Consider the following 23,634-nt stretch of genomic DNA (forward strand, 5'->3'; position numbering starts at 1 on the left):
TGTATTTTTATTCTGCAACTAATGTAGCTGGCTTTCCCATTGAGGGTCTCTGTTGGGCAACTCATCCAAGCCTAAATGACTAGGAAGAAGCTGACGCGCATCTTACCCTGAGTCAGTACCTAAGAATCTATCTCCCTGCCGAAGAGGTCCTCGGTTTATTTTAGGATCGCCCCCTCAAACCCGAATATTCTTCAGCTCAGCTTCTTGTTTAGGGCACCGCAATACTCTTCTTTCCGGAGAGAATTCCGAAACGCCGCAATGCTCTTTTAGAGGGTCAGCCGAAGTCCCGATCCTCCTTCTTGGGAGAGACCCTGATCCCCACAAGACTTCGTCTTCTTCCCGGATGGACCTCTCTGTCCCCCCATAGACGTCTTCCCTCTTCCCAGGATCACGCTGTCCCACTTCTCCCGGCATCGAACCTTCCTTGGCATACCCTGGTATACTGAGATCGCACCCCGGAGTACCTTCCTTCCTCTATGGGATGGCAGAATATTTCCTCCCCCTTTCCTGGGATTCTCGCCTGAAGTTCAGGGGCTCCCGGGCGCGGTCCCCAGACCCGAGCTGGGACTTGCATTCCTCACCTTTCCACCTGGAGGTCGGTCCATGAGTCCCACTTACCTGGCCTCCTTTACTCCCACCCCCAGAGCCCGGGCGGGGAGAAGGAGCGGAGCTGTGAGCTCCCCGAAGCGGGTCGGGGAGGGCGGGGAGAGGGGGTAGGGCCGGGCCGGGCCGGGTAGTCAAGGGAGGGGGAGAGAAATGCCAGGAGCGGGGAGCGGGTTGGGAGTCAGTGTGCTCCCTTTCGTTCCCCACCTCCCGGCACGCCTCTCCCTCCCCTCGGTGCTTTTCCCCGCCCCAGCCTAGCCTAGCCCAGCCCAGCCCAGTCCAACCCCACCGGCCCCTCCTGCCCCGCTCCGCTCGGCCCCAGGGAGCCGCTCAAACTTTTCCTCGGCTCCCCGCTCTCCCTTCGCGCGGCAGCGCCGGTGGCTGCCTCGGGAAGGAATCCCGGTGTCCAGCCCCGCATGGGCGCCGCGCCTCCCCCGGGGGCCTGAGGCTGCCCGTCAGCCCCGCACGCGGCCCATGGCGGCCCGCGCCGCCCCCGCCGCACCTGCGGCCGAGGAGCCGAGCGGCCAGGGCCAGGGTCAGGGCCAGGGCCAGGCTGGTGTCCCCCGCAAGAAGAAGTCCCGGGGCGGCCTGCGCCGCGCCTTCAGCTGGCTGCGGGGCAAGCGGAGGAAGAAGAAGGGACCGCCTGGGGGGGAGGGCGCCGAGCCGCCCCCCAAGGGCAAGAAAACCGAGGAAAAGGCCAAGAAGGGCAGGGGCAAGGGCAGAGGTAAGGCAGGCTGGCTCTCCCCTCACCTGAGCTGGGCAGGGCTGGGCCGCCGCGGGTGGGGGGGAGGGGGAGGCGCCCCGCTTCCTGAGCCTCGGGCAGTGCCCTGGGAGCGCCCAATGTGACTCGGGCGGCGGAGCGGGGGGGTGGGGTAGTGTACTCAGAATGGTCGGTAGGAAAGGGGGAGCAGAGTCAAAGAGCCCCTCTCAGGACTTCCGGGGCACTGCCTTAGCAAAGGGGGGCGGTCCCCCCACTCCGACCCCACCCCCTTCTTCTGGGCTGGGGATCTCCAGGTTTGCCGTGGATATAGTTTGGCTTTGCGGGGTAGGGCTTAGAGGAGGGGAGCTTCTCTTCTCTTGCCTGGGTACGAGGGGCGGGATCCTGTTCTGCTCCCCCCGGGGCAGCAGCGGGCTGTGGGGGCTTTGCTGTCAGTCGCCGCTGTAGGCACTTTGCTGAGTCAGGGGGTCATAAGAGCCTGGGGCCCAGCTCCCCTGGGCAGCCCCAGGGAAGGGAGGCTTGTCAGGCTCTGTTCTGCTTTGCCCTGCCCTGCCCGAGCTAGGGCAGTAAGGGATGGGCAACCAAGTTTGTCACGGAGCCCTGGTAGCTTCTCTACGAGGGGAGCTTACCACCTGTATCCTTCCCGATCTGCTTGACTTGGCCCTGTCCAGCGTTCCTCTTGCTGTGGGTGGGCCTTGGGGAAGAGGTGGGATCAGGAGGGCCTTTGGAGCTTGCTTTCTCTTTTTCCCCCTTTCCAGTTCTTGTCTCATGCACCATATCTCCACAGCATGTCACTAGGGTCCGGGGTGCGGCCATCACCTGGGGCAGGCGCCCCCCTCTGCCCCCCATTTCATTCATAATTCACTATCGGGCCTCTTCAAGAATGTTGAGTTGGGTGGAGAAGCATGAACAGAAAGATAGTGAACTTCCCTGGGGATCCGCAGCCAGGCTGGGGCGATAGGCTTCTTTGTATGGGGGGAGGGAGGCTCGGAAGGGAGCTAGGCTTTGTGGGTTTTATTTGGCAAGCTTCTCCGGGCTCATAAGATAATAATAACAGCTCCAATTTCTATAGAGCTTTAAGGTTAACAGATGATTTCTTTCTAACAGCCCTTTAGGGGGGGCATAAGAATTATCCCTTGCACAGGTGAGGAAAAGACCCCAGGGAGGGGAAATCTTTGCCCAAGGTCATAGGTAGCATGCTTCCGAGTCAGAACTGGAACTCAGGGTTTGTGATTCAAATTCTGGCACTCTTTTCCACAACAACACATTGCATATGACTGAACACACTGAAGTGTCTTTACATCATGCCCTGGTCTTGGGTGGCCCTGCTTGGTTGATTCCCTCCCCAGGCCATTAGACAGATCCTTATCCCATTTCTCCCTGTATCACCTGAGTTGGGGCTGTTCCCTCAGCTCCCTTGCCCCCCCCATCCACTTTGAGGAAAAAGTGGGGTCTCCGCTTTTTTCTAAGCCTGAGAGGAGATGGGAACCTCGTTAGGTCCCAGGGGTACCTTGTCCCCCAGCATCTAACCACTATCCTGCCCACAGCCGCCGCCTGCCCATGTTTCAGGAAATGGTGGGTGCTGTGTTTACCCACTGGAGTGTCCTTTAATCAGCCCTGGGAGGGAAGGAGGGAGGAGAGAATTAGAAGGAAGAGGTTTGGGGGGCAGGAAGAGGAGGGCAGAGCGAGGAGAGAAAAAGCTTCTTGTGTGATTGTATCCGGCCTGGCTGTGGTCTTTTTGGATCACTGCCTTGGTTCTGCTTTAGATTGCCTGAAGAGCTGTGAGGGACAAGGACTGGAGGAGAGATTGGTCTCAAAGTATACTGAAGGTTACCCCCTCCCTCCCCCCCAGGTGCAGGGTCTGCCCCTAGGCGTCTCCTCAGTGCCAACCTGTTTGTAGTCACACTCCCCTCTCCTTCCCCCCATCCATCCAAAAGGAAACGGGGCAGAATCTGAGCAGGATTAGACCCTGGGAACTGACTGTCCAAAATGGCAAGTCTTTGGCTAGCAGCTTAAAGATTCTCTAATCTAACTGCCTACTTTTATGAAGTAGCAAAAACTGCTATAAGGAGCATAGAGGACTCCTCCAAGGTCACAGAGGTGTATATGATAGGCTCTCCTGACCTGGAGATATTCACAAAATGGAGAAATCTGGCAAAGTAGCCCTGAGGCTAGGTGATAACTAGTTGACCCCCTTAGGATCATAGTCCTGGGCAGAGTGAGTGGTTTGTCTGTCCCCTTTTTAGGAAGCCCTGACATCCAGTATGGCAGGGGCCCTCACCCATGTGTGGGCATGTCTGCCCCAAGGCTTTGGTAGTGCCTGGGCGGAAATGGGAAGGAGAGTCACCCTCTTTCCCTCCAGCCTCTCATTATTGTAATTGTTTCTTTCACTCCTGTCCAGCCCCACTTCTCCTCCTCTTCTCTTTCTGAAAAGAAACCAAGAAATTGATCTAATTGCTTTAATCCCTGTTGGCAATGCCCAGTGGGTAGGGGAGGGTGAGCCCTGAGGAAAGAAGGAGGTTAACTCTTTTTGGAAGATTAACCTGAGAGGTGATGTGTATTTTGGGGTGTGTGTGTGTTGGGGGGATCCATAGAGGATGGAAGGGGAGGGGGTCACATTCCAGACTCAACTGTGAGTCATAGAATCATAGTAGGGGTTGGCCCTGTGATTTCATTGGTTTAGATTCTAGAGAACTCCCAAGTAATAAAAGCCCTACTTCTAATGAAAGTTAGCATTGCTCTGGAACTTACAGTCTCAAGAACCGAGAAGGTGAATGACTTAGTCAAGGTCACACAGCTAGTATGTGCCAGAGACTCAGGTCTTCTTGGCTTCAAGGTCAATCCTCTTATCCACTAACATTTGATTGCCTCTCATAGAGTCTTGGATTTAGAAAACCTCAGTGATGGAAGGACATTAGAAAACCTCTTTTACAGATGGGGAAAGGGAGACCCAGAGAGGAGAACGTCACAGTTAGTGCCTGGTTCTCAGTCCAGGACGCTTTCCCCTTCCATATGATGACAGATCCCAGACAACATACGGTTTGTCCTTTGAGGACTTTCATTCAACACCTCATTTTATAGATGGGAAAACTGAGTTCAAGAAAACAGAAGTGACCTTGTGCCCAAGGTCACATCCGTTGGTGAGTGGCAAGACTGGACAGGACTCAAACTGAGGTTTCTTGACACCTCCCCCAACCCCTCACCCCCAGCCTAGGGCACTTAGAATTATGGGTAGTCACAGATGATCTTGGAGATAATTGGAGCCAACCACTTTATTTTATAGAGTGGAAGCCATTTATTTAACCAAGGGTCATGCAGGGCCATAGTCCTCCTCTTAGGTGAGACTGGTAAGGTGCTAAGATTTTCTGGTCCTGTGTAGGAGGTTACAACATTTATTGTTTAAAAAATCTTTTTTAAGCCCTTACTCAGTAACAACTCTAAGACTAACAGACAACTGGGTTAAGTGACTTGTCTGGGGTCACACAGCTAGGAAATATCTAAAGGCAGATTTGAACCCAGGACCTCCTGACTCACTATCCTGGCTCTCTATCCACTGAGCCATGTAGCTTGCCCCTACAACATTCATTATTTAAAGCCCTTGGACTAAGAGAGAAATGTTGGTTAGAGTGCTGGATTCAAATCCTACCTCTGGCATTTCCAGATTGTATTGTCTTGGAGCAAGTCCCTTTTCTTAGTCTGTTTCTTCTCCCTCTCCCTGAAAAATGGAGGTAATAATGCTTTTAGGAGTCACTGAGGGCAGCTAGGTGGCTCAGTAGATAGCCTTGGAATCAGGAGGACCTGAGTTCAAATTTGGCCTTAAACACTAGCTGTAAGTCACTTAACCCTGTTTGCTTTGCTTTCCTCATCTGTAAAATGAGCTGGAGAAGACAATGGCAAAACACTATAATATTTTTACCAAGAAAACTAACTACAAGTAGGGCCATGAAGAGATGGATGTGACTGAAAAATGACTGAACAACTGAGGAACACTGGAAAGTGCTTTTTTTGGAGTAAGAACCTGAATTCAAATCCAGATTGTCATTTACAACTTGTATAACCATGGGCAAGTGATTTGACTTCTCCATATCTTAATTATTTCATCTGTAAAATAAAGGGGCTGTGGGGCAGCTAGGTGGTATGGTGGATAAAGCATTGGGCCTGGAATCAAAAAGACTTCTTCCAAGGGTTCAAATCTGGCCTCAGACACTTACAAGCTGTGTGATCCTGGGCAAGTCACTTATCCTTCTTTGCCTGGAAAAAAAAAAAAACCATTAAGGGACTTGGTCTAGGTCAGTTCAAGTCAACAAATATTAAGTATTTACTATGTGCCAGATACTGTGCTAAGCTCTAGAGATATAAAGAAAGACCAAACACAGCCCAGGCTCTTAAGATGCTCACAGTCTAAAAGAGGGAGACAACATGCAAGTAAACTATGTTTAAACAAGTGATAGAGAGAAGAAACTGGAACTAATCTGGAGGGATGGGAAGGCACTAGAATGAATGGGAGTCTAGGAAAGGCATTTTCTAAGAGGTAAGATTCTAGTTGAGGCTTGAGGGAAACCAGGGAAGCTAGGAAACACAGAGATGGAAAGAGAAAGAATTCCAGGCATAGGAGCAGCCAGTGAAAATGCCCGGGGCATCTGGGTCATAGTGGATGTCGCTGAGAGTCAGAAGACTGGGAAGGTAGAAGGGGATTCGATTTTGAGGGGCTTTAAATGCCAAACAGAATTTTATATTTGATCCTGGAGATGATAGGGAACTTGCCCTGCTTATTTTTTTTGTGCTTTAACCAGTAAAACACTGGCCAAATTCAGTATGTATTTGAGTGCAGAGATGACCTGAAGTTAGCCCACATGGGCTTCTATTTTTAAAAATCCTTACCTTCTGTCCAAGGCAGAAGAGAGGTAAGGGCTAGGCAAATGGGGTTAAGTGACTTGACCAGGGTCACACAGCTAGGAAGAATCTGAGGCTATATTTGAACCACAGATCTCCCAACTCTAGGCTTTCTGGTCTATTCACTGTGCTATTTACCTACCCCCTGTAGCTACTTGATGAAAAGCCTGGAAAGGGCTTATGCTACTGCCCTTCTGCCGGGGAGTCCTTGAAGGGGCTTCATACTCTGGGAGGGAGGTTGGATTAAATAGATGCCCTCTGAGGTTCCTTCAAGTTATAGGACTGGATGGTTCTTTGCTAAGATAGAGGTAGTGACTGGACCTGTGATTTCACTGATGTAGGGAAAACTCCCGCTACTGATGCCCACATGTACCTTCTCTGCAATTTAGAATCTAGGAATTCTAAATTTCTAATTTAGATTAATTAATTTCTAATTTCTAATTCTAAAATTCTAAACCTAAGAAACTGAGTGGAACAGATAACTTGTGTCAGATAATAGAACTTGGACTCACAGCTTCTTGGCTCTCTATCTTCCTTGCTCAGTGAAGCAATTTTAGGAGTCACTGAGTACAGAATGGAGGTAATTGAAAGCAGTAAACAAACAACAACCACCAGAAAGTAGGAGCAGCTAGGTATGACAGTAAATAAAGCATTGGGGCCCAGAATTGGGAGGTCCTGGGTTCAAATCTGGTCTCAGACACTTCCTAGCTGTGTGACCCTGGGTGAGTCACTTTACCCTGTTTGCCTCAGTTTTCACATCTGGAAAATGAGTTGGAGAAGGAAATGGCAAACCCCTCCAGTATCTCCACCAAGAAAACCCCAAATAGGGTCATGAGGAGTCAGACCCAGCTGAAAGAAAAGATCAACAGAATCTTTGACTCTCTGTCTACTGATTTTTTCCAGCATACCATTTGAACAATCACCACTTTAGCTGAGTATAGTATAATGTTCGATTTCTGAAATGGAGATCTCTGGGCTAGTGGACACACCCACGTTTAAGCTTCTTTATCATTTGTAAAGCAGTAGCTTAGTGGGAAGAATCCTAGCCTTGGGTCTGGAGATCAAGGTTCAAGTCCTACCCTGCTGCTTCTAGGTGTTGGATTTTTGCCAAGTCACTGCCCTTTGGGCCTCAGTTTCCCAATCTGTAATTTTTTTGTGGAGTAGTGTTTGATGTTTGGTCCTGCTTATTTTTATATCTTGGGATAATAATCATACTTGAGTTTTATGACTGTAAAACCCTGGTTAAATTCAGTATGTTTTTGAGAACAGAGATGATCTGAAATGAGCTCACCTGGCTTTTAATTGTGGCTGTGTGCTTACTACTTCTATGAGTCTCTGAGCCTCAGTTTCCTAAACTATAAAATGAACAGGTTGGGTGATTAAAAACATTTTTTAAAAACCCTTAACTTTTATTGGTTCCAAGGCAGAAGAGCAGTAAGGAGTAGGCAATGAGAGTTAAGTGACTTGTCCAGGGTCACTCCATGCACTGAACCCCCTCGATGCCCTTGAGGTTGAGTAATTTAAAAAATCCTAATTCTATATACTGTTGGTCAGTTATCCTGTGAGGGCGCTGGCATCCTGAGGGGGTCTTCTAACCTGATAGGAGGAGGAAATACACCTAGTCTATGGATGTAAGACTTGGGGAGAGAGAGAGAGAGAGAGAGAGAGAGAGAGAGAGAGAGAGAGAGAGACAGAGACAGAGACAGAGAGAGAGAGAGAGAGAGAGAGAGAGAGAGAGAGAGAGAGAGAGAGAGAGAGGGAGAGAGAGAGGGAGAGGGAGAGGGAGAGGGAGAGGGAGAGAGAGAGAGAGGAAGAGAGGGAGGGAGGGGGAGAGAGAGAGAGAGAGAGAAAGAAAGAGGGGGGGGGGAGAACACCTTGCGATGATTTCATTTGCATACGGAATGGAAGTGGTTGGAATGAAAAACAGGTCTGGGGTCTGATGGGATGAGTCTGAGAGAAGGCTTCCTGGAGGAGGTGAGACTTGAGGAATGTTTGGGGGATTCTTTTAGGGGTAGAGAATTGTCGTTGGGGGATTCCAGGCTGACACCATTCTAGAGGGTTCCTGTGGGGGCAGGAGGCCAATGACTTTCTCCCCCTACCCTCCTCCCACCTTTCTCACTGAAGAGATTGTCAGCTCAGCCACTTGAGTTCAAGGGTCCAGTTCCTTGAACTCTGGGATTCCTGGTCTTTTCCCTAGAGTGAGAGACAGCTGATAAGCTTAGTAGGCAGAAGGACCAGGTGGAATGTAGAGCAATGTAAAGAACCTTTGATTTGGAGTAGGAAAGGGTAGGTTTTGCCTCAGTTTCCTTCTCTGCAAAATGGGGATACTACTCACATTCCCTGCCTTGTGGTGGTATTTTGAAGAACACCAAACTTCATGGGTACCTAGATCTAGAGTTAAAAGAGACCCCAGAGGTCCTCTAGATCAACTCCCTCATTTTACTGATAAGGAAACTGAGGCTGGGGGAGTCTCAGCGACATACATGCCCAAAGTCACATTCAGATTAGGATTTGGAACTGGAATTTGGATTCTAGAGTCAGGGCTTTTTGTATTGTATTCCACTCCTTCCCACTTTTGTAATCCTTGACTTTATTGAAGAGCTTTTATTAGTATTATAATAAGTCTTGGGCATGGGGGAAGGGAGAGAGGGAGGACACTGTGAAGAACAAAGAGAAATGTGTTTGCTTGCTCTGTGGCAGAGCCTTGGGCCCATGCCCATTCAAACATTTGCTAAGTCCTTGCTATGTGCCAGTCCCTTTGGCATTATGGGGGAGACAAAGAAGACTAAGGCTTAGACCTTGCCCTCAGGGAGCACTCTGTCTAGTTGGGGTTAAGGGGGGGAATCCCACAGACACAGACCCGAATGAAATTTGTTTATTTTTTGCACATTTTTTCCAGATTACACGCCGAACGATACAATTTTTTATTTTTTTTAAACCTTTACCTTCTGTGTTGGAATCAATACTGTGTATTGGCTCCAAGGCAGAAGAGTGGTAAGGACTAAGCAATGGGGGTTCAGTGACTTGCCCAGGGTCACATAGCTGGGAAGTATCTGAGGCCAGATTTGCACCCAGGACCTAGCTCTGGGCCTGGCTCTCCATCCACTGAGCCCCCCAGCTGTCCCCCAAATGATACAATTTTTAATATTCATTTTCTGACATTTTGCAATCCCTGTTCTCCCCCCTCCCAAAGGGCAAGCTTGTACATATATTACCATGTAATACCTATTTCCTTGTTCATCATATTGTGAAACAAGTCACATATCACTTAGACCAGAGAAAACTTCATGGAGGAAATAAAGGGAAGAATGACATGTTTCAGTTTGCATTTGAACCCGTCTCTTCCTTCTGTGGCAGGGGGTTGCCCTTGAGTTGCCCTGGATCAGCGTTGATCCTATAGTCTTGCTGCGATTGTGTGCCACGTTCTCCTGGGTCTGCTCACTCCACTTTGCATCACTTTAGATCTTTCCAGGCTTTTTGGTGATCATCTTGCCCGTCATTTCTTAGGGCACAATTGTATATTTGGGAATTTTTCCCATGGCGACCACTTATTTTTGATTTAAATCAAGACACTAAAGATTATCTTTACAGTTTTGGCAATTCACAGTCTTGAAACCCACATTTTCGCGGTTACACCCTGCAGTCATTTACCACCACTTGTTCAGCTGATTCCCTGATGGATGGCCATTCTGTGAATGGAATTCCTATTAGAATCAGATGAGTGTAGAGTGCTCTGAGATCAGAACAGGGAAAAGTGGCTCCCCAAGACACATGGAAGGAATCCCGAGCCGGGTGCACTGCATGTTCATGGAGGATGTGGGATGAGGGGTGTGTGTAAGATGGGTCTGCCTGGAGAGATACTGGGGAGCACTTGTTACCCTGAAATGAAGTAAGGGGCAGCTGGGTGGCTCAGTGGATGGAGAGCCAGACCCAGAGATGAAATATTCTAGATTCAAATCTGGCTTTAGACACTTCCTAGCTGTGTGACCTTGGTCAAGTCACTTTATCCCCACTGCTAGCCCTTACTGCTCTTCTGCCTTGGAGCCAATACACAGAATTGATTCTAAAATGGAACGTAAGGGTTTAAAAAATAGGAAGTCACAGGTCTCTATACGCCCTATTGAATTTCATCTTGTTAGACTCCATCCAATCTTTTTGACTCTCAAGTCTTATACGGTGTGCTGGCTCCTCCTCCTTTGTGCCATCTGTAAGTCTGACAGTACTATACATTTATAGCTACTCATCTAGAAGTACTTTATCCAAGTCACCAGTAAAAACCTTCAACCATTAAAAAAATGAGGGGAGGAGGCGTAATGGAAAGAGCTCTTAACATCTCCTAGGTTCTGACACATTAGCTGACACCTTGGGGCCAGTTCACAACCTCTCTGTGCCTCAGTTTCTCTACCGGAAAATGAACGGGTCGTATTAGATGTTTCCTTAAAGTTTCTTCTGGCTCTCACATTCTCCAAGTCACTGCCATAGCAGTGGAACTTGCAGCTCTGGGATTTGGGGAAGGGAAGGGTTTCCTGGCTCTGGAACATGAGGGAAAAGGCAGTCATGGCTCGTAGTAGGAAGTAACAACTTCAGCATGCAGGGAGGGGATATTGGGGATCTGCACTGGGATGGGGCCCTGGGGGGAAGTCGAGGAGACAATCATTGCTCTGGAATGTGGGGGGAGGGTGTGCGTGGAAAGGGCTGAATCTGGATACCTCTCGCTTCTTACTATAAAAATCTCACCCAGGCAACAAGCATTTATTAAGTCCACACTCTATGCCAGACATGGTGCTCCCTACACATGAAAGCTGGAAGAAAGACAGCTTCTGCCCTCCAGGAGAGGATCTTCTAAAACGGAGGCAGACTTCCCACTAAAGGGAGCTCACTCATAGAGACGGGGTCTGGTCCTGGGGCTGGCTTTGGGATAAAGGACGGTGGGTGGGCGTGAGGGTGGGGAGATGATCAGGTCCCCAACGCCTCCCTTTCCTCGGGGCTGGGGAGGATGGCCACCTATTATCTGGGGGATCCCCAGGCAGTATATGAAAAGGTTGGACCAGATGCCTCCTTAAGGTTCCTTCTGGCTTCTTCCAGCTGGGCATACCTGGATAGGTCTAGGAAGGGTGCCTCCCCCCATCCTGGGGCCACGCCATCTCAGCTGCTCCGGTCGCATGCTGAGTCAACCCCATGAGAAAGAGCATTGTACCCCTTGGGGTGGGGGGTGGAGGTGGGAAATGCTGCCATCACCCACATGGCTTCATCAGACGGGACTCCGCTCATAGAACGATGGGAATCCTACTCTATGCCTGGGCAAAGTCTCCATATTGCACTTTGAACACATGGGGAGACCCCACTTTATAGGGGGACAGATCACCTCCAGAAAAGGCCTCAGAGGGCGTCATCTGAGCCAAAGCCTACCGGAATTCCTGGGGACCCTTCTAGAGCATCCCCAGCCATCCAGGCTCTGCTTAGCACATTCAGTTCAGTATCTGACAGTAGAATTTTAACCAAAGGGTAAACTGAGTCAGGGCTCTGCACAAAATAACAGTTATCAGCAGGGCGTACGACATGTTAGAGGATTCATTTTAATCTTCTCAAGAGCGCTGCATTTGGAGTCCAAAGACCTGGGTTCCAGTCTCTTTCCCTGTTGCCTGTATGACCTTGGGCAAGACTCAGCTTGGTGTCCGTTTCCTGGTCTGTAAAATGAAGGGGTGGAACTAGGCGAGCTCTAAGGCCCCTTCCGGTCAGCGCCCAGTGCTGCGCGGGCCGCTTCTACCTTCGTGCTATTCTTTGGTGTCTCCTTATTTTGTATTACCTTTATTTCTGGAGACGGAAGCATTTTTTAGAAATGAGCTGCTTGTCAATCACGGAATTTGTACTGAGTGCCTCCTTTGTGCCCAGCCCTGGCACAAGGAGGCATGGGGGGAAGGGAGGAAGACACACTGCTTGGGCCTGCCCCCTGTGAAGTTTTTATATCCTGGGGATTTCTCTTCCCCCGCCTTGACACTGGCCAACAGAGGCTGAAGATGGGAATTGGGCAGAGAAAAGGGTCTGTCATTATTAGAGTTTTCATAGAATGCGTTTACTTAAAATGGGGCCCATGAACACCCACAGAACGAATCAGCCAGCATTTATGAAGTGCCTACTGTGTACCTGGGAAAGAGGCAGAAGATGGATGCCTCAGCTCGGCATCCATCACTAGTTACCGGTGACTCTTTCCACAAGAATCTCCAGGCACCTTAGATCACTCTTTTCTTGAGAAAGCTTGACTTGAGATCTTTCTTCCTCCCAGCTGTTGATACTTTTGTCCTCCCCACTCCATTTCCCAGCTCTTTAGCTCCTTGTTCACATAGGGAAACTGAGGCAGCATCCATTGAGGACATAGGATTTAAAGTTGGAAAGAATCTTAGAAATTGTTTAGCCCATCTGCCATTTATAGAGGGGGAAACTGAGGTGCATAGAGGGGAATGTGCTTGCTCAAAACCACATGAATAATAATGAAAAGAATTTAGGATTTTTGGCTCCAAATCGATGGGGTCCAATCTTGGGGAGTTGTTGGGGGGTGAGGGTGGCCTTGAGACTCTGTGGGTAGAGAATCTGGCTCCTTGGAATTAGTCAAATCAACAAGTACTGGAAAAAGTGGGGCTTCCATAGCGGAATCCTAGCCTTAATGCCTGGGCGACTTTAGTATTGGTACTACTGCATCTTTTCAGGCCTCGGTATCCCCCTCTCTGAAAAATGGAGACAGTCTAGCTTGCTGAGCTGATGAGATCATCTAACCCGAGTCCCGTCACTTTATAGATGGGGAAACTGAGGCTTGCACAAGGAAAATGACTTGCTTAAGGTCATCCAGGTGGTAATAACAACACTAGTTTTCCATCCCGTTACTGTATCATTTATGACTTCTCGGATGCCTTTTTCATGAACACCATGATGCAGTGGAAAGAACCCTGGAATTTAAAGTCAAGGCCTGGGTTCTAATCCCAGCTCTGCCACTTACTCCCCCTAGGGTCTCTTCCAGCGCTAAATCTGATTTATGAATTTCTGTGGAGTGCACGTTATTCCCGTTTTACAGATGAGAAAACCAAGGATCTGCACCTCGCCTCTCCTTTTTTCCACCGAGTAGGAGGGTGCTAGTAGCTCCTGGGTGCTGCTCTAGTGGGCCCTTCCCCCGCCTCCTCTTCCCAGGAGCCTCCAGGCTTGCCGAGCTTTGGGAGGAGGGCCAGAGGTAGGCTTCCCGTAGGGGCGGGGGAGAGCCCGCATACGGGAGCGCGCCCCGCCCCTCGCTTCCCCTCCGCGGCCCCGCCCCTCCCGGGCGTGCCCATTGGTTGCGGGGACGGTGGCGGCCGGAGCGGAGCTGCCGGAGCGCGCGGGGGCCCTGAGCGCGCGCCAGCCCCACGCCATGTAGCGCGCACCCCCTCCCCCGCCCACTCCCTTCCCCATCCCCGCCCCCGCCCCCTAGGGACCCTGCGCGCCATGGGGAACTCCCACCACAAGAGGAAGCCCCCCAGCAGCCGGACCCGCAGCTTCTGGCATTTTGGGCGCCGCCGGGGAAGGCAGGGAACAGGTAGGCGGGGGCGGGGGCCCTGAAGGAAGGGGGATGGGAGGGGGCCAGGGGCTGCCCTGAGTGGCCCGAGCCGGCGGGGATTGGTGCGAGTCGGGTGCCTAGGGGTCCCTCTCCCCTCCCCTCGGCCATGTACCCGGGGACCCAGCTGCATGCCCACACACATGCACCCAGGGGACACATGCAAAGGACACATGCATGGATGCGACCCTGGACCATCTCCACAGTGCCTTACCCTTTGCCATAGTTACCCAAACAGGGCAGAGAAACACGCTTCCACTGGAGAGGGACGCTTAATGCACAGCACACACGGACACAGTTACACCGAGAGCAGACCCGGCTACATATTTACACAGGGCTGGCCGGAGGCACACGGACATTCCCCGCCCCCGCGGCTCCACAGAGCAGACCAGGACCACGCCGATTATTGGGGTCTTCTCTGATCGTGCCCCTCTCCCCGCGGGCACCTCGCTGCCCCCGCCTGGCATAGGTACATGCATGCACATGGGTGTCGCGCATGGATGGACACAGCCCTCTTGCCGTGTTTATCCAGCCTCCCACATAGACTTGCAGATACATACAAGCCCCTTCAGCAGGCATTAATCACTCACTGTGTGCAGCAGAGCCCCGTTCAGGGTTGCAAGTACTCAGTTACACACATCAGCACAGCCAGGCAGTCACACAGACTCACATTGTCATATGCAGACACAGCCCTAGACTGTCCTACCCAGTGGCTGACAGACACTCTCACTGGTTCCTCTGTCCCACCCTGCAGACCCCAGAGGGCAGAAAGGGGGAGGGGGAGGGGGAGGGAGAAGGAGAGAGATAAGGGGACAAAAGGAGGGAGCTGGAGAAGGTTGGAGGCTCTGGGCTGGCTCCATCTGACCACATTGGCCATCTGACTGGTTCTCTGGGGCACCCTCCCCCCACTGCCAAGGGTCTAGGCCCCTCCCTCATCATCCCCCCCTTTTCAATTCAGTCACCCAGCTGGAACAGCCTGGGCCCCAGTCTGTGTTGGGATCTGCCTGAAAGGTTGTATTTCAACCCCTGGGGTGGGGGAGGGTCCCCTGAGGCTGGGCAACAGGATTCCTGGCTTCCCCCTTTAGTTTCCTCAGTGCAGGGAGAACTGTAACATGAACTGGGATTGATATGTGTGTGTGGGAGAGGACTTTGGAGAGAGAGATAGGGGGTGGGGGAGGAGGTACAGTTTCCCCCTTTCCTTGCATCCCTTCCCACAGGGGAGCTGCCTAGTCAGGTGGAAATCTCTGGCTATCTCCTGGGCAGGGAGCCCTAGGGAAAGGATTGTGGATGAAGAGGCTGGGGAAGCTGTGGCCCATTTCCTCGGATCATTTGGATTCATAAACTATCTACATTCATAGACTCTCTGAGCTTGGAGGGTTCTTTGAGACCATCAAACCCCAACCCCTTCTGTTCACAGATAGGGAAACTGAGGCCTAGAGCCAGAAAAGGACTTGCCAAAGGTCATTAGGTACAGGGAATTTTTTTAATACTTTTTTAAGCCAGAGAATGGGTATCATAATAGAGGTCAGGTATCAGATTGTGATCCTGGGCAAGTCCCTTTTCCTTTCCGAGCCTCAGTTTTGGTATCTGGAAAATGAGGAAAGGTACTAGACTAAATGACTGCTAAGGTAAAAACTGACATTTCTTTGAGGTATGTGTCATCATCCAGCAGGGCTACCCAGCACTCTATCCAAAGAAGCCTTGGGTAAGAGGGTCCTGGTCACTGCTGCTCAACATCCCTAGTAACTGAGAAATCAAGTCAGTTCCCTATCCTTCTCTTTCCCTCCCTTTCCAGAGCCAGGCTGGGAAGGGGAAACTAGCATGGAGGAATGGCTCTTCTAGCTTGTTTTTGCTGACCAGGCTGAGATAAGTGCCTAGCGATCCTCACTGCTGACGAACTTTTGTATTTTCCCTGGAGTGTGTCAAAGAAGAAAACATGGTCCTTATCTTCAAGTTATTGACGGTTTAGTTGAGACAAAACAGACATGATTGGAGAAATCTCATTTGCAGGCAATATATTAAGGTGATATGAGAAAGTGGCACCTTTCAATGGTATCCAAGCGCCAGAAATATTTAAGAAGGGAAGGAATTCAGAACGGCTAATAAGGGAAGGTTTCCTAAAGAAGATGAATCTTGAAGTGGGCATTGAAGGAAAGTAAGAGCCTTCATTTGCCCTAGAGCCACATGTATGATACTGTGTAAAAAGGATGGATTTGGAGCAAGATGACCCATGTTTGAATGCTGCTTCTGATGCTCACTGCTAGTCTTACTCTGGGCAGTTTTGTCCTACTTGGAACATCAATTTCTTAGTCTGTTAAGTAAGATTTCCAAAGTCCTTTGAGCTCTAGATTTCATCTTTTGGGAAAACCAGGGGAGGGTATTCCAGATGAGAGACTACTGGACAAAGGTATAGAGGTGGGAATGAACCTAGTATGATGGGGAGGGGGTTGAGGTGGGAATAATAAGGAAATTAGGAGATTAGAATGGGATCAGCTGAGGAGATCTTGAGTAAAAGGGACTGACTATGATGATTTATTTGTTCAGGCATTGGAGAGTCATGGTAGGTTTTTTTAGCAAGGAAATCTTGGGATCTGACTGATTAAAAAAACTGATTTAAAAAAGCAACACAAAACACCTTCTATTTTAAAACCCAATACCTTGGTCAAACATCTAAGAAGGGTCTGAGGTCAGATTTGAACCCAAAACTTGGCTGTCTATCCACTGGGCCACCTAGCTGCCCTCTGAACTGTTTTTTAAAAGGAAGATTACTTACTTGATCATCTGCATGATGGAAAGGGAGAGAGTGAATCCAGGGAGACCTGTTAGAAGACTCTGAAAGAAGACTTACATAAAGTCATGTAATATCTCTGTGCCATAAGGAAACTGAGGCTGAAGCAATCAGATGTGGCTTCCCCATGGAGCTGGACCATGTGACCTTGAAAGTTTTTTCTAACTCTAAACCTTGTGATGATACTGAAGGGGAGAAATGAACCAGAAATAGTGAAAAGAGATCACATGGTATGGCAGAAGGAACAGTAAATCTCCAAGCAGATAGTCTAGGTTTGAATCTAGGCTCTGGCACTTTTATGATCATGGAGAAGACTCTTCAGCTCTCTCCTCCTCAGTTTCCTTATCTGAAAAATGATCTAGTTGGACCAGGTGGCCTTTAAGGTCCCTTCCAGCTCTAAATCTTTGATCTTGTGTTTAAATGATGGGGGTGGGGGAGAGGAGTGAAGGTGACACTAGATCTCTCGGAGGATGTTCGTGCTACTGACAGAAACCCCCAAAGAGGGAGATTTTTACAGGGAAATGAAGAGTTTGGCTTGGGAATAGTTGCGTTGGAGGCTCTGGGAGCACTTGAAGATGGAAGTGCCCTGGAGGTTGTTGGACATACGATTTTAGCTTTGGGAGGTGTCCATGTACTAAAGAGGTGATCATTTGAAGATTTGGCTAGGGATGAATTCATTCTGAGAGTTGTAGATGAGAGGAGATGGCCAAAGACTGTGGTGAGCAACACAGAGCTGGAGTTTGGTGGAAGGGCAGAGGAGCTCCGGTGGGAGGGATGATCAGCAATGGCATGATGGATTGTTAGCTGCTCTTGAGGGCAGGAGCAGTGCCTCTAATATAACTCATTTCTCTCATAGGTTTAAAGATCTGTTTCATTGTCTGTTTACAAACAAAAGGAGGACCACCCTGTGAGGGTGATACTAGTATTTGTCACATCATTTTATACTTGGGAAACTTGAGAGGCTTGATCCCATTCCAGTAGCTAATGAAAAGGCAGGATTTGAATCCAGGACTCCAGCTACAGGTTCAATGCTTCATTCCTACACCATGTTACCTCTTAATTTTTGTTGTTCATTTGTTCCAGCTGTGTCCGACTCTTCATGATCCCATTTGGGGTTTTCTTGGCAAAGATACTGGAGTGGTTTACCCTTTCCTTCTCCAGCTCATTTTACAAATGGGGAAACTAAGGCAAACTGGTCTTCCCCAGAGTTATGCAAAGTCTTTTAATAGACTGCAATAGATCTGTGGTCTCATTGGTGTAGATGCTTCTTTGCCTAATAGGTGCTTAATGAACATATTCCTTTCAGCCTTCTTATTGGTGGGGTGGGAAAGGGGGCCGGACTGATGCTATATAAAATTTTTTACAGCAATAAATTCCATTGAATTTGAGGCGTGGTAAAGTAGTCATAGAATCCTGGACCTGGATTTCCATCCCACTGCAGAAGTTTACTAGCTAGATGATCCTGGACAAGCCACTAACTCCTTTGGGTTTCCTCCTTTGCAAAAGGAGAGGGTTAGGCTTGATAGCTCTAGATCTGTGATCCTATTCATTGAGAGGGGAGGAGAGGCCAGCCCAGCTCCCTCCTTGGCCAGGTTGGTAAAGGTAGAAAGGATTGAGCTTCCTCTGGGGCAGAACCTGGGGGTGGAAGTAGTTGTGCGTGGGGGGCCTCGGCAGGTGTCTCTGCGGGGGAGGGATGGGATGGGATGGGAATCTCCTTCTGTTTGTTCTCAGCTCCATGGAAACACTGCTCAAACTGTAGCCTAGGAATTTGCATTTGGGCAGGTCTGGGTGGGGACTGGAGGGAAGGGAAGGGAAGGGCTGTGAATCCCCCGGGGAAGATCCCTGTGTGTGCTGGGGGTGGGGCTGTGCCTGGGCTTTGGGGAGAAAGCTGAAGGTCCAGTTCCTACTTGGAGAACCCAGGGCTGCTTTGAGCAGGCTGAGAATTCTGACCCTGAGGAGGAGGTGAGGTGGGGAGCCTTGTAGGAAGCAATAATGGATGTTGTTGGTCAGGTGCTTAAAGGCTCCTAGAGAAGAAACTCCCTGGTCTGCCCCTGGGCTTTTGCTTCAGTGGAACCTGTTTTAGACTGGCTGATATTCCTAGTACATCTTGAAGAAGGTGTAAAAAGCCTCCCTAAAACTTTCTGGCACCTTTGGGTAGGAAAAAATTCATCATGTCTTTTCATCCTCTCTCCGTGGGAGATGGGAGGGACAGGGGACACCTTCAAAGCTTATATCTATAGCATAAAGAACTTACTGTCTTAGAAACAATCTGTTCTAGGGCAGAAGAGGTAGGCATTTGGGGTTAAGTGACTTGCCCAGAGTCACACAGCTGGAAAGTAGCTAAGGCTGGATTTGAACTCAGGACCTCCTGTTTCCAAACCTCTGTCTACTGTGCTACCTAGTTGCCCACATAAAGAACTTTATTTTTTTCAATTTTCATTATTTTGTTTGTTTTTCATTGTTTTTTAAATTTTATTTAATTAGATGATTTAGAATAATTTTCCATGCTTACAAGACTCATGTTCTTTCCCTCCCCTCCCTCCACTCTCCTCCCATATATGAAGCACAACTCCACTGGGTTTAACACCACATAAAGAACTTTAAGAGTGTTTTATTGATGTTCTTAAAAAACAGCAACCAAAAAACTGTCACTTCCCAGTGATACCCTGAACCTCACCCTGCCATCCCGTGGCCCTAGACATCCCCCTCTTGTAAGGTGAGCAGAACACATTAACATATTGATATTGTATGCCTCATTGGGTGCCTGTAATCTGTCACCTCTCCTGCCTGATGGTAAGGCACCCCATGCTAAGGTAGGTACTGTGAATTCCAAGATCTGACATCTAATAAGCAGTGGAGCTGGGACTCAGATCTTCCTCTTCTCCTTCCACTTTATTTATTAAAAAAAAAAACAAAAAACAAAACCCTTACCTTCCGTCTTGGAGTCAATACTGTTTACTGGTTCCAAGGCAGAAGAATGGTCAGGGCTAGGCAATGGGGGTTAAGTGACTTGCCCAGGGTCACCCAGCTGGGAAGTGTCTGAGGTCAGATTTGAACCCAGGACCTCCCATCTAGACCAGGCTCTCCATCCACTGAGCCACAATGATGGCTGCTGCCTGCTTGCTGTGTGTTCCTGATCCGTCCTCTCTTCCCCTTTTCCCAGTGGCTCCCCCAGGCCAATGATTCCTCTTCTTCTGACCCCAGATCCAATGTTCTTACCACGCTAGTCAACCTCTGGGTGGGCACAAGCTAATGAAGGAGATGGACTCATCCGGGGTGGAGGATGCTGTGGATGCCCAGGCTCACATAAGCCAAGTAGATTTTCCCTGACTGGGTGATGGGGCCTGGCTAGAAGAATCTCCTTGGGCTGCTGCCGGTTTAGTCCTGTTTATTCATTCCTTATCTCCCCTCCCCTTCGGATCATCTGAGATTCCTTTTTTTCTACTTCCGAGCTCCCGAGATAAGGGAAAACCCTACCCTTCCTGAGAAGATATGCCTCTGCTGGGGAGTGGGGTGGGGAGGAAAGTCCCTGATAGAAAACTGCCCCCTGACCTGAGGGTCTTCCTACGAAGACCTTGTTGTCCAAGCACCCACTTTGTCCCGGCCCCTAGTCCATTTGGCAAGCATCTATTTTTTTTTTTTAAACCCTGACCTTCTGTGTATTGGCTCCAAGGCAGAAGAGTGGTCAGGGCTAGGCAATGGGGGTCAAGGGACTTGCCCAGGGTCACACAGCTGGGAAGTGTCTGGGGTCAGATTTGTACCCAGGACCTCCTGTCTCTGGACCTGGCTTGCATTGAGCCCCGAAGGAAGCCAGGGAAGCTGGCTTGATGAGAGAGTATGGAGGCCTAAAGCGGGAACTGAGGAAGGGACCAAGTTCTGAAGAGCTTTAAATAGTGCTCAGTAGAGGGCTTTATATTTGATCTGGCAGTTAATAAGGAGCTAATTAAGCCAGTGGGAGGGGGTGTGTGTGACAGGATCAGATCTGTGCCTGAGAGAGCTGAGGCAGGCAGATCACTGAGCTGACCGTGCTGGGGAGCCAGAATTAGAATTGTGGCTGTGCCCAGAGGAAAGGGAATGCATTGACGAACATTAGAAAGGCAGAAATGAGATTTGTGGATGTGCTTGGGGTGGGTAGTTGTGCATGACAATGAGGCCTTGATTTGACACCCGTGAGCTAGGTGACTTGGGTGGGGGGTGTTGCCACAACAGTCAGACTTCTCCGTTATGAAGGAAGGGCCACAAAGTTTCGTGTGGATTTACCAGGTCATTGGGGCACCCCCCCCCTTAACTCCTGTGATATGAAAGGGGTAGCTATATTATCCTCACAATTCTAGGAGGTTAGTGCTGTTATTGTGACCATCTTACAGTTTGGGGAAATTGAGGCAAATGTCGCTCATGACTTCCCCAAGGTGACTCTGAGGCTGAACTTGAACTCGGCTCTTCCATGTTGCCTGACCAGATAGAGGGCGTTTCCACTCTGGGAGTTCCTAGAAGGTGGATGGGAAGAGAAGAGCCAACTGCAGCTAAATGGCAACAACTTCTCAGGTCTCCAGCCATAAGTGGCCTTGCAATTTATAATCCACAGACAGTTGCCTGGAAGTCTACATGGCGTCCCTTTTAATTGATGAGAAAACAGGTCCTTTTGGGAGGCCTCTAAGGTTGCCCACATGCCGTGGGCAGCGCTGAGGCTGGGGTTCCAATCCAGGTCCCCCCACCCCAGACAGAGCTTTGCACTGTTCTGTGATGGTCAGGTGTGTGCCTGTGAGGCTGCCGGGTGCCACTTTTCAGTCTTTATCTTGATTGTTTCACTCCACTTGACTTGAAGAGTACGGAAAGAGGGATGGAGAAAAGAAACACGGGTCTTGCAAGGCTGGGACGCAAGCTGACCATCTCTGACCGGGGGCAGGCCACTTCTCTGTAAACCTCAGTTTCCCTTTCTGTACGTCTTCCCAGCTGGCTTTGAAAAATCAGAAGTGGGACCCCAGTAGGGAATTCGAACTTTCTTTTTATAATTTGGGACTCAGGACCGTCGTTGATTGTTGCTCCTCTGCCTAGCTTGAGGGGTCCTTTGGTGAGAGGTTACCCCGTAGCTCTCCGGGGCCCTCTTGGCTCCGCCCCCATCCCTATTTACCTTAAAACCTGCTGGTTCGCTTGGCTGGGGGTGGGGCTGGAAACTCCCTTGGCTTTCACTACACCCTGGTGGGGTGTTTCCCCACTCCTGGGCTGCAGACCTTCCCTCCTGCCCCTGGTCCCTGAGATCCAGTGTCCAAAGGCCTGTGCCTCGTCCCCTTTGCTCAAGCACCCAGAGGGGGGCTTCCAGAGCCTGGAAGCAGGGCCAGGCTCTTCTTTCACCCCTCCCCCCCTTGGCAGGCCGAGAGTGGCCCATGGGGGAATTGGGGGATGCCCAGAAGAGGAGCCTCTTTATTTGTCCTGGAATGTGGGTTCAGGGACTCCCCTCTCCCCCCGTTCCCTGAGCTTTCCAGGATGCAGCTGTCACAGTGCGTGCCTCCCTGCCTTCTTCCTTAGGGCTGGCCTGGGGTCCCCTCCCCTGATTTCTGGCGTCTGATTCCCTCCAGTAGACCCCCAGCCCGGTAGGTGGAGAGGCGCGAGGCCTGAGGCGCGGAGGAGGTGGGCTGGCTGGGAAGCGGCGGGGGTGGAGCCCCTCCCCCACTCATTCCTCTGCCCTGAGTCAGGCGGGCGCTCCCTCCTGCCCCGCCCCTGCCCCCTGTACAGGCATCGGGCAGGTTGAGACATCCCTCTCTAGGGGATGTTTCCCACATCACCGGGTGCCTGAGCTGGGAGGAATTGTAATGGAGAGAACCATAGGACATCCCCGCCATTGAATGGCAGCCCCGGAGGATGCCGGGCAGGGAAGTGACCCGGAGCTCGCCTAGTCTAATGCCCGCACGCATTTGGAAGATGGGGAAACAGACCTTGAGAGAGAGGAAGTGACTCGCCCAAGTTTACACAGTTCCTTATTGTCTGGGGGACCCCGTTCAGGACTCCTTGTCCATCCGGGCAGGGTGGCTTCATGCATGGCTTTGGACTCGAAGGCAGGAAAACGGGTTCAGTCCCGCCTCTGCCACTTAATCGTTTTGTGCCCAGGAAGCGGTCACTTGACCTCACTGAACATCAGTTTTCTCATCTGTAAAATGGGGCGAATGCTCAGCCTGTCACGGACGTGAATGCCATCCGTCCTATCAGGATGAGGGTCGAGAGACCGTGACCGGGAAGGAAGCACTCTAAATATCGGTAGTTGTAATCCCTACTACGCTCGGGTCTCCTTCCCCTCCTCGGGCTGGAGTATTGGACAGCCTTGTGTGCGGTCTGGCCGGAGGATTTTTCCCCGGGAAGCTGGACCTGCCCCAGGGGAGCCGCCTCTGTGGAGGTAACCCCAGGGGGTTGATGGGAATTTGAGGAGGCTCTTCGGACTGCAGGTGGGGGAGGGGGGTTGTCAGGACAACCAGATGTTATCTGGCCCAGGCTTGGGGACTTGGCTCCCGAGAGGTGCAGCTGTCAGCTTCCAGATGTTGAGCACCTGGGACCCTCCCTGCGCGGCCCCTCCCCCCGCCTGCCCATTTCCTCCGTCCGGGTGGGTGGCTGTTTCTCCTGGGTCCGGGTGAGAGAGGCCGAACTCGAGTTCTAGAGGGGAGCAGGATCTGTTGGGCTTCCCCGCCCCGTGGAGTCCGGGCTCCGGGCAGGTTTCTTTCCCTCCCCTCCCTCTTCCAGTAGAATCCCATTGTCCCTGAGGTAACCGAAGGAATTTCAGATTTTGGCCCGAGGCCCAAGTTTTTGCCTGGTTTGAGGGAGGAGCCATCCCTGCCCCAGAGCAGCCTTCAGTCCGAGGAGGAAGGGGCGGGGCTCGGTCCTCGCTCCGGGGGAAGACGGGAACCTCCCCTTAACAAAAGTGTCCCGAAGAAAACTAGCAGGAAAATCCCTGCTGATTCCTCTCCTCGGGCCTGTGGCCAGGCTCGATGGAGGGGACAGACGTGCCCTTGAAGGGGGGGTGAATGGAAGCCAGAGGCAACACTGTGGGCTGTGGAATGGGGGAGTGGG

The 23,634-nt window shown here is 50.6% G+C and overlaps 1 protein-coding gene across 2 annotated transcripts in view; it reads left to right on the forward strand.

Moving 5' to 3' along the window:
• Positions 1–876: 876 nt before the first annotated feature.
• Positions 877–23,634, forward strand: part of KIAA1522 (KIAA1522 ortholog) — a 41,137-nt gene continuing 18,379 nt past the window's right edge. Inside the window, exon 1 of one of the 2 annotated variants that reach the window (XM_056795295.1) lies at positions 877–1,327. In XM_056795295.1, coding sequence (XP_056651273.1) covers positions 1,078–1,327 — 250 coding nt within the window. In that variant the 5' untranslated portion in view covers positions 877–1,077. Of the gene's footprint in view, positions 1,328–12,398; positions 13,773–23,634 lie in introns of those variants that run through there. The other variant, XM_056795296.1, reaches the window with a different exon arrangement.

Source organism: Monodelphis domestica, chromosome 4, assembly GCF_027887165.1.
Source record: "Monodelphis domestica isolate mMonDom1 chromosome 4, mMonDom1.pri, whole genome shotgun sequence".
NCBI lineage: Eukaryota > Metazoa > Chordata > Mammalia > Didelphimorphia > Didelphidae > Monodelphis > Monodelphis domestica.